The sequence below is a fragment of the Ascaphus truei genome, unplaced genomic scaffold, assembly GCF_040206685.1.
Source record: "Ascaphus truei isolate aAscTru1 unplaced genomic scaffold, aAscTru1.hap1 HAP1_SCAFFOLD_1056, whole genome shotgun sequence".
NCBI classification, from domain to species: Eukaryota; Metazoa; Chordata; class Amphibia; order Anura; family Ascaphidae; genus Ascaphus; species Ascaphus truei.
Window position 1 is genome coordinate 32,050 of NW_027453921.1, and position 11,395 is coordinate 43,444.

Sequence of the window (11,395 nt, forward strand, 5' to 3'; positions counted from 1 at the left end):
CAGTGCTCTGATCTCCCCCACACCCAGCGATCCTACACCCCCCCATACAGCGCTCTGACCTCCCCCACACCCAGCGCTCCTACACCCCCCATACAGTGATCTGACCTCCCCCACACCCAGCGCTCCTACACCCCCCATACAGCGCTCTGATCTCCCCCACACCCAGCGCTCCTACACCCCCCCATACAGTGCTCTGACCTCCCCCACACCCAGCGTTCCTACACCCCCCCCCCCCATACAGCGCTCTTACCTCCCCCACACACAGCGCTCCTACACCCCCCCATACAGTGCTCTGATCTCCCCAACACCCAGCGCTCCTACACCCCCCCATACAGCGCTCTGACATCCCCCACACCCAGTGCTCCTACACCCCTCCATACAGAGATCTGATCTCCTCCACACCCAGCGCTCCTACACCCCCCCATACAGCGCTCTGATATCCCCCACACCCAGCGCTCCGACACCCCCCATACAGCGCTCTGATCTCCCCCACACCCAGCTCTCCTACACCCCCCATACAGCGCTCTGATCTCCCCCACACCCAGCGCTCCTACACCCCCCATACAGCGCTCTGACCTCCCCCACATCCAGCGCTCCTACACCCCCCATACAGCGCTCTGATCTCCCCCACACCCAGCATTCCTACACCCCCCATACAGCGCTCTGACCTCCCCCACTCCCAGCGCTCCTACACCCCCCATACAGCACTCTGACCTCCCCCACACCCAGCGCTCCTACACCCCCCATACAGCGCTCTGACCTCCCCCACTCCCAGCACTCCTACACCCCCCCATACAGAACTCTGATCCCCTCACACCCAGCGCTCCTACACCCCCCATACAGTGCTCTGATCTCACCCACACCCAGCGCTCCTACACCCCCCCATACAGCGCTTTGACCTCCCCCACACCCAGCGCTCCTACACCCCCCATACAGAGCTCTGACCTCCCCCACACCCAGCGCTCCTACACCCCCCATACAGAGTTCTGATCTCCCCCACACCCAGCGCTCCTACACCCCCATACAGAGAGCGCTCTGAGCCCCCCGTGTAACTCATTAGTAGGTAGATGAGGCATTAGTTGTTCTGACCTTTCTTTGTCGCTGTTTGGATTTCAGAGAACGCTGAGACACCCCCTACATGACCTTGTCTGACCTCTGACCCTCTAAGCTCACCATGAGCCCTGATAAGAGGAGAAGAAAGCTCTCTCGCCAGCTGACCCATCACATGCAGGTTTTAGCAGCCATGTGTCTGGAATCTGCCTCCGGACAAGTCATCGGCCACTGGACACAACAGTGACCAGCACTCAGGACATTTGGGGCCACAGCCCATGCACACAGGACAGCTGCAGGTGTATTATACCCACCTGGAATCCGATAACACATGGTGCCTGCATGCGGGGAACACTGCGAGGGGGATGGGGGGCCAATGAATGGGAGATAATGCGGGGGAGAGAAAGTGAAGGAGAGCAGTGAGGGAACAAACGAGAGGAAGAAACAGAACACGAGTCAAGAGGGAGATAATGGATGCAAAATAATAGGAACGAATGAAGAGGAGAGAGAAAGTGACAGGAGGGAGGACATGACGGAGACTAATGTGTCAATAAATGAGAAGGAAAGGTAGTGAATAAAGGGGAAAGAGAATAAATAGGAATGGAAACTGAAAAATGGAGGTGCAGCCCCCCCCCCCCATTGGTCTTGGAGAAGTGGACACATAGTGGGGTCTGTGTATCAAGGCAAATTTGTCGCAAAATGTGCCCATTTTCATCATCCAGGTTCTCTGCTCCAATTTAGCCCCGTCTGCCCCAGCTTGCACCTTGGGGAGAGTCAGTAGGAGGAGTTGGGGGGGGGGGGGGAGGGGGAGAGTTACATGGTGCGCACATTATAATCCTTTATATCTGGCGCAAGTCTTAAACTCTATATCAGACGTACGAATCTGTTTTCACATATCCCGCAGCTCTGGTCCAAAACACAGCGCTGTGCGTCACAATACACTGTTCTCTGCCGTGACGCACAGACACCAGTGTCGTTTGTGATACCTTTCAATGTAAGCTGGAAGGAGAGACCTGTGAGGTTTGGAAACTCTTTGTATTATCTTCTGCACTCACAGATCCGAGTAAATGTGAGTAAAGGAGAGTGTGAGTCACGGAGAGAGAACGCATGTTGGCAAACGTAAGATCACACATGGGAGTTGGAGAGAGAAGATAATGTATAGAGGGAGGGGGAGACTTGGAAATCATCGGGAGGTGGAAGAATAAGTGGTGAGAACAAAGAGGGAGAGAAGAGGGGAATATAGCAACGAGAAAGGGAAAATATGAAAGGAGACAGTGGAAACGTCACAAATTAGTGGAGTCATTGAGTGAAGAAAGTAAGAGAATAGAGAGGGGGAAGAGAACGGCAAAGGGGGGATAATGGAAGTAAGGCAGGAAGGTGGAGAGAGAGAATGGGAGGATGGAATTAGCAAGTGAAAGAAGGAATGAGAAAGGGACAAAGAAAGGTTATAATGATGTAGAGTGTATGTCTGAGGCAGGAGAAGTGCAAGAAGGGAGGAGAGAGAAAGTGAAGGAGAGGTGGGGTCGTGGAGATATACTATAGAAAGACAGATTTAGTGTATACAAAGGATGAAGACAGGAGCAAGGTAGTAAAGAGGTGTAGTGTTATACAGAGGGAGTGGGTATGACGGATGAATGCAAGAAGAGAGGAGAGAGGCAGTGGAGAAAGGAAGAGTAGTGTTATAGAGCGCGTGCGTATAAGAGACAAGTGCAGGACAAGAGGAGTGAGGAGGAGAGAGGGGTGGACATGTACACCACAAAACACAAGTTCATGGAAGAGGAGGAAGGAGATGGAAATAGGGTGATGAGAGGGAGGGGAAGAAAGCCCCAGCCGGTGACAGGAGAGAGAGCGCGAGAGAACACAAAGCACATGATCTGGGCAGCCATGATTCTCAGGGAGAAAGATGCTGGCTCACCTGGCTGCCGCCGCCGGCGCCGGTAAGAAGTGTTGTACACGCCGCGTCTCTTTATTCGCTCCCATCCTGGTCACCTGATCCCGTGTAAAATCCTCCTGCAGTTTTCTGTCTCGAAGAGACGTAAAAGTGGCTTCCTATCCCAGTCCCTTTGCTGGCTTTATTCCCTGGGCCCCGGCACAGGCCCTTCCCAGAAGCAGCCGGAGTTCTCTGTCATTGTTCGGGTGTTGCTGATTCTTACTTGTATCTTCATCTAATGGAGGAAATGGCATTCTCGTAAATGTTCCTTATAAGAGTAACACACCCGTCTTCAACATTTGATCTTCTTAACCCATTTAAACCAGCCGACAGAATCCAATTCTATCCCGATATCTACGTGTGTCCTGTATATAGTGAGAAGAAACTGCCCACGATATACCACGCTCCTTCTAGAAGAAGTCAAAGCAATAAAATCCATGAAGAATGGGAAGGCTCCCGAGGAAGATGGAGTTACAACTGACATTTTAATACAAGTTGGGGAAGTCGTAGAAAAAATCCTTACGAATCTCTTTACATGTTGCTTGAAGAACAGAAGATGTCAGAACAATGGAGCAATGCCAAAGTCATCCTCATCCGCAAGAAAGAAGACCTCAAGAACTACAGACCCATCGGTCTGCTTCCCATCACTTGCAAGATTCTCACTGATCGGCTTCTTCAGACCCTGTGCCTCACCCAGCCCAGCGGGATGCCACCAGTGGGTACAACACAATGAGCCACGTGCAAGCCGTACAGGACGGGATTTCTGCCAAGTAATGCAAGCGGTCTTCCACTTATCTCAGGATCCGTCACATAAGAAGCAGCATCTGATTCTGTCCACCCCGCAGCGGTTTTAAATGCATTAAGAAAACAGAAGGGGCTGCATCACCTCACTGCTGGGACGGTGGTAACAGTGCAGATAGTATTACTTAATGATAACCCAACTTTTAGGTGCACTGTTGCATTAACACTTTCACTGACAGAAGGGCCAGTAATGCAATTCTCTGCGATTCCTGCTATGATGTAATAAACACAGTGTGGGTGTTGAATACTCAAATGTACGGGGGTTTCATTCCAGTTTCAACCATTTATGCTCACTCCAGTTACCCACCTCTAAAGGGGCAATAATAATATAATTGTCCCTTTCTGCCCACTCGACTTGGGCAGCTGCCGTACAGATGGGAATGCCGCAAACGTGCTTCCAGGACTCCACCCCAGAGGTGCCTGCATGTATACCTAGAATTGTAAGGTGATTTGGGGGTTGATGGCTCTGTATAAATACATCATTGTACTTTTATTCATGACGGAAGCCTGGTTCCCCGCGGTTCTGCGCTTTGTGGGGGGTTGTTATGACTCACTCTCAGTGCGACTCAATGGCATTGTTCTCATAAGAGATCCGAAGAGTGGGGAGCAAACCTTAAGCAATAATCCCCTCCCCTCCCCCCCCCATTGTGTTTTCCGGATGGGGTCCCTTGGCACCATGCTATTTTCAGCTCCAGAGACCCTCTCGTCCCCCCGCCCCCCCTGGTTTCCGAGATACACACCAATGGGAAACAAAATTGCTGCCAAATATCAGGCCAATAGGAAACCGCCACATCATCGGTTGTGGCGTCCTATTGGACAGCCATGTAAATCCCCTTTAAACACCAGGAAGTAATCACAGGATAAGAAGGCCGTGTCAGTATCAAAGTGGCGGGAATGTTGATCATTGAGTTTGTTCTAAAAGTTTCACAGAATGACCTGTAAAATAACACACTGACATTTTGTCTGGTCACAGTTGTGGAGGCAGCGTTATTGTGACTTTATTACTGACACTTGAAGGCTGCAATGCAGTGAGATTCATTACTTATCACTCGAACTCCAACTACTTCTTATTTGCTTGGTTCTACTTTCCTTGTACAGAAAATAAGATGTATTTTTAGATAATCTCTCCCTTTCTGTTTTTATAGCATACATTTTGTGGAAAATCTCTCTAAGGCAGTTTGAGGTATTCCACAGTGTTTCATATAATTAGACATTTTTGGTATCACAGTACTAATTTATTTTAAGCCACCTCTACCATTACCTGTGCTGCTAATTAAACCATAGGAGGAAGGGTGGATGGGTTAAGGAAATGTGCAGGTCTGTGCAAGAAGAGAGAGAAGATTAATAATGAATATCGCAGGCGCGGTGCTAGTGAGCATGGACGCAGAAACGATGAGCTCGGTCCCGCTGGGAAAATCTATATGAAAATAGACCTGAAACCATACACAAGTCAGACCTAACTGAACAATTCAGTGTTCAAGTAGCTGGCCATGAAGCCTAAAGGAGAATAACGCAATTCGCAGGAGGTTACTCCATTCAAAGCGGTCCTACCTTCTGAACGTGGAGGTGGCTTCCCAAGGGTCCATACTCACAAAGAGACCTGTCCTGGGTTGTCCAAGATGTAAAGGATACCTTCCGCAGAGAATTACGAAGATTGATGGACTCATTAAAAGCATTTGCTTACCTCGTTGGGAGAGAGGATATCATGTGAACGGGGCCTTGATGAGGTGATGCCGTTTCAAGCCGTACCAGATCAGGAGCCAAACGTTCGACTATCTGGTAAAGAAAGCGGAGTATGCCAAGAACTGAGCAAGGAAAAATCATTGAAGAATTAAACATATCCTGGAATCGGTCTCTCCAGCACAGATCGAGGACTACTTCCCCCGTCTCTTCCAAGACCCAACGCCAAAGTTAAAGGTAGAACTCCTAGCTATAGATAGGGTACAGAGCTCTAAAATCCCGATATGGTGTCACAGTGTCATTATGTGGCTACACTTCTATAAAAGCAAGGAGACAATTCTAAAGGCTGCCAGAGAAGCTACAACGATCAACGATGCAGTGCTGCAGATATTTACCGACCTTTCCCCAGCTACCTTATGGAAGAAATGACGCCTGAGTGCAATCACTAAAGTCCTGGGAGATCATCAGATCCGTTATCGGTGAGGACTTCCCTGCAGAATTCTAACCCTCTAGAATGGGGTTAATCGGTCAGTGGCAACATTTGAGGAGGATCAGCGACTGCAAAAAGGTCTTAACCTACTGATCCCTGAGCCTGGGAAACCGGAAACCTGGGCAGTGGCCTCTGCCACCATGTGCTGACTGGGCCATAGCATGGGGAGAGAAGGGAGACAGCACAGCACAAGACACCCCACACCACAAAAAGACGCTGCCCCAATCCCTGAAGGACAGTTCGTAAACTATAAAATGTATACCAGGTTTAGTTATGTTATTGTCTCCCTCCTGTTACTGTATGTTATTGTCTCCCTCCTGTTATGTTATTGTCTCCGTCCTGTTATGTTATTGTCTCCCTCCTGTTATGTAGAAACCCCGTTCACTTTCTAGGATTGGCCAATGGCCATTTAATACTGAGTTGTTGTTTTTTTATTATTATGTGGAATCTGGTACTGTTCTTGTTATTAATGTCAATATGATTCTTCTCATCGTGGGTCATCTTGAGGCTCATGACGAGAAAGTGTACATAAGCTTAAGTTAGATGGATAACCTGTCGCGGTGAATAACTAGCACACCAAAGGTTATGAAGTTTCGCCCCCATTCCGGGTCCGAGGGTGCGCCGTAACCCCCTAGATACCAAAAGGAACCTAAGTATACAAATATATGTTCTATATAAAAAGTGTATTTTGTCTTCGGGTTTTTCTGGTCAGATATAAGCATCACACTACAAGGTAAATCTGTTGCCTACAAAAACGTTAGACATGCCCCCTTCTGAGTGCCAAGCAGCTGTTATGTTCCCCTCTCATAATGCACGCCTCTGTTTCACCAATCCCACTGGCCGGGACATGGTCCTCTCTCTCCCCGTTCTTTCCTGATGATACAACGAGATGAAGAGCTGTGGACCAACACACAGCTAACACTGTTAGACTGTTTTTTTTCTATACAAACTGCTCTTACATGAATATTGCCCTAATGGTTCCCAGTACACTGCACCTCCATATACCTTAATATGCCCATTTGTATCATTTCCCAGAATGTGAAGGAGCTAAGCTCGCCCCAGAAAAGGTGTCTGACCATCTCAGAAGCAAGTTGTTCCTCCAAATATACCAGGCTTCAGCTCCTAGTAAAAATGGCAGAGATGCTATCCTGATACAGTGTTGAATTTACATTAAATACAAGTTCTGTTAAGACGGATAGCAATGGTCGACACATTATGGTAACATGCAAACTAGATTAATAAACTAGCACCTTAATTAATGTACACGCGCTACATAAAAGGGGATACTTCTTTTTCAAAGCCCTGTTTGAAGCTATAGAAGATTTTAGACCAGGCACAACCTTTATTGTGGGGGTTTTAATACAGATTTAAATGCAAAGATGGGCAAATAATTCAGGTTTTAGCGAACGGGTTTCATCATCTAAAGCTATTCTTAAATTAATGAGGGAATTTATAGTTGGAGAACATTACAGTCCTGTGACCGTTAATATACATTTTTCTCCAGTGTTCACAAGGACTTCTCCAGAATTTACCACATTTTAACAGACGACACGACGGTCCTTTATATTGAATCAGTAAGAATTGAACAGCACTCCTGGCCGGACCAGAATACAGTAGTACTTGAAATGAGATGAAATGGGCGTGTCAGGCCTCCATATAACTCGAGACAGATCAACTCCGTGCTGACCTCATCAGGTTTCGGGAGCGGCGTCACCCCTCGACTTTCACCAGTGTTAAAAACCAGATGATTTTGTGGTGGAGAGTTTGGCAGGTTATGTTAGTGTCACAATGTCCAACCTTTGTAGAACACGGGAACCTCTACTGACGTGATCTGGGATCAGAAATCAGCAATATCACGCTGGTATACATGAATGTACTGTACTGTATTGTTTGAAAACCTCCAATATGTAGTGATATAACAGTGGATGTGTATACACCTCACTGTATATGAATGTAATGTCAACCCCCCCTCTTTTCTGTTGTGTACCCTGCCTTTTTCTCTCTTTCTTACAGTTACTCATGAATCTATATATATATATATATATATATATATAATAAAAAGACCACTTGTGAGCACGTTCACATGTCTTAGGCCTGGGACATAGTAGTGTGAGCAAGGCTCAGTGGTGCTGCGCCGCGCTCACGCTCGGCACTGAGCCCCTGCAGCCGCAATGAGAGCGGCTTTAGCAGGGGCTCGCGCACGCGTGCGCACGCTTGGGGAAGCGTGTGTCTCACCAAGTTTTCAGATTTGGCGCTCGCTGGAGCGCAGGGCCGGTCACGTGAGCGGTTCGCCCAATGAGGGAGAACCAGCTCCGTGACGTCACTGGCCCGCCCCCGACACGCCCACGGACGGCACGCTGTGTAAGGCCAGGGAAAGCACCGCTTTCCCTGAGCCTCAGCGCGCCTCCGCACGGGCAAAATGACTATGTCCCAGGCCTTAGGCAGGTCTGCACACCCGCCTTTCACCATTACCACGTAGCATACAAAGCTCCCACTGCTGCAGGGGCCAATGGTGAAAGGCGGGGGTTGCAGACCTGCCTAAGACATGTGAATGTGCTCACAAGTGGTCTTTTTATTTGCTATATGCAATATGGTGGAGGTTTCTTGTTGCCTTTTTCACCCACCATAACATAAAACGTGATGGTATACACATAAACATATATATATTGTACGCCACTTGTTTTGAAATGTGCAAGTACAAAACTTTTATCAAATTCTGAATGATAAAAAATAATGAATCTCAATGCACTGCAGCCTTCCAGCGAGATTGTGTGTGTGTCACACACACACTCACCGAGTGTCCCAGTGACCTCACAAATGCAAAAAGGGCTGAGGAGATAATGAGTCCTCACCGATTAGCAGTTTCCATTGTGCGCCAGCAGAATTTGTATTATTTCAGAGAGCAACTTCAAAGAGCAAAAATAAAGACAAGAAGAACACGAGGAGCAGATTATATTATTAATGTGCGCTGTGCCGGAGAGAGCAGCTCACATTCAGCGGGAATCCTGTCCCATGAGCTCATATCTGTGTATCTGCGTGTTCTAGCCCTCATTGTAACCTGTAGTTATGTGGTACATGTCTTAGAAATGATGGAGCTTCACACACACTGTAGAGTGGGATTAGATTTATCCGTAGGCTGAAATAGGGTTAGTTGAATATTAAAGCTATTGAATGTTCCTGAGAGCTGCAGCCCCTAAAACTGCGCAGGTGCCCACCTGTGTTATACACAGCGGAGACTGACAGAGGGAACACAGAACTCAATGTGCTTCTCCAAACATTCCTTGGGTCTCCAAGATACCCCCATCTGCAAGAACAAGCGGGCGTGGAAAATGGTCCATTGCTGATCTGTCTCGGTGCTGTCCGGAATTAAATACTGAAGGTTGATCACAGCACATGGAGAAGAGAGTTTCATAACTAGAACTGCTGTGTGAGACTCGATGCCCACAACTTGCTGAGAGCCCCGGGGGTCAAGTGGCTGGAGCGCCAGAGACTTTTGGTCTCCAGAATCATTTGATCCCCAGCAACAAATGACCAGGGACAGACACGATCATGACCAGGATAGAGAAAACAGTATCTGTAATGTATCCATGTCCAATACATTTCAATCAGCATCAAAGCTGTGTTATTGGAATAAGAGTGGTTAAATCTGCATTATTTGTATAGTCCCAGCATAGTCCAGGATTACCAGGCCGCACCATTATTCATAGGCTCTTATCTTCAAAATGGCATTGAAACTATTAAGTACATATTGCTGTATGGATGTGTGTTTGCTGGGGTCTGGTAATGGGACCTTATGGCACACCATTGAAATTATAAGACTTATGTGGACTTAAAAGCTGCTTTACCAATATCATAATTTTGATACGACTTGAAATGTATTGCACTGGAACGAGTAATTAGGAAAGTTTCTATTTTGGTCAGGATCATGCGTGTGCCCCTGTGCCTTTCTTGCTGGGGAATTCTAATGTCCCTTTCAGCCTATCTCTAGCTCGAGTTATGGAACTACTGCGGTGGGGGTCCCATGGCTGGAGCCCAAAAGAAATTTTTTTTCCCATGGCCAATTGTGGGAGTGTAGGGCAAAGCCGATGCCCAGAAATATCATGGCATTTAGTAAATATCTTATGGGCCACTATTGTGCGGAGCCCTGTGACTTGTGCCAGTCATCAACCATCTTCTTGAGCCAAACTTCCCCTCTCCCATATCCCCCGTCTTCTGCCTTATGGGAGCTCCTGTGATGGAGAATGGTGCCTCCATAACGGGATGGTTTCTATGCTGTATGTTCTAGGTTGCGCGCAGACATTGTTTCAATGAGAATTTCTGGCAGCGACTGCCACGAAGTAGGGGGTTTCCATTATTACAAACATTTGGCATCCTCAGGCTTTAGATTCACAGCTTTTTGCATCAAATTCTTTGCCTGTCAGACAAAAAAAATCGAAACTCAACAGGGTTTTTTTTAATAGCAATTCCTGGTGGACATTTCCATCCTTATGCACGCACTGAATGGGTGGGGTGGGGACAATGTATGCACCTCTGATATGGTATGTATATATATAACCTGACATGAATGTAAAAATATGTACTGTAACTAATCCATGTATAAAGGCCACCCTGTATAATAAAGCTTTTCTACACTCGCTGCGGTGTGTGAAGCCTTCTGCATCTTAACTCGGCAATGGGAATAAAGACAGATCGTTTCAGGAAGAGGGCGATGGGATCACTGCAGACTGGCTGCTGGATCTGGGCTATGCTATACACTCACTATATGGTAACAACTCATGTCCTGCTATACAGTAACAAGCATCGCAGATCCGCACGTCATAGCAATCAGCCTTTAGATAGATGTTAACCTTTTCTCCCAATGTCACATAACAGGGGGGCCTCACGACCAGAGGTCCCCGATAAGTACCCCGAACTTTGGGTATCTGCTGCCACCAGAGCCTCTGAGGGGAGGCTCCGTCCTATACATACCCCTTAGGGCTATCTGATACACAGGTTACACTAGCCAGACTTGGAGTATAATACGTTTTAGGTTTATTATATGGGGACACAAGAAAAGGGATTCCAACACCCTACTGTATATACAGATACACCCTATATTCAGATATAAAATACAGGGGAATGGCATGGGGAAAAAATACTCACAGAAAGAGTTATCACAGTCTTTGTGATGGTGCCAGGTGAGCCTGAAAGGTCCACCAAACACACCACAAAGCCTTGGGTATCTTCCCAGCAGTTCCACAGAACAAAGTACTGGAAGTGGCTAATAGCCTCCGGGCTACTTGCTTGGTATGGGGGGGGGGGGGGGGGAGGAGGGAGGGACCACCACAGCTTGATACATTCCTTCAAGTGATGATGGGTGGCTGGTCTTCTATGCACTGGTGCTGGGATCGTTCCCTGGGGGTCTCCCACCGATGTGGCTCACGCCTATAATCTCTCACTCCAAA

The 11,395-nt window shown here is 47.7% G+C and overlaps 1 protein-coding gene across 2 annotated transcripts in view; it reads left to right on the forward strand.

Moving 5' to 3' along the window:
• LOC142475017 (microtubule-actin cross-linking factor 1, isoforms 6/7-like) overlaps positions 1-10,585 on the forward strand; it is a 30,296-nt gene extending 19,711 nt beyond the window's left edge. The window contains exons 5-6 of one of the 2 annotated variants that reach the window (XR_012790664.1): positions 1,117-4,579; positions 4,628-10,585. Coding sequence is in view for 1 of the 2 variants with exons in the window: in XM_075581117.1 (XP_075437232.1) it covers positions 1,117-1,142 (26 nt within the window). In the remaining variant the exon portion in view is untranslated. Of the gene's footprint in view, positions 1-1,116 lie in introns of both variants that reach the window. The other variant, XM_075581117.1, reaches the window with a different exon arrangement.
• Positions 10,586-11,395: the final 810 nt, after the last annotated feature.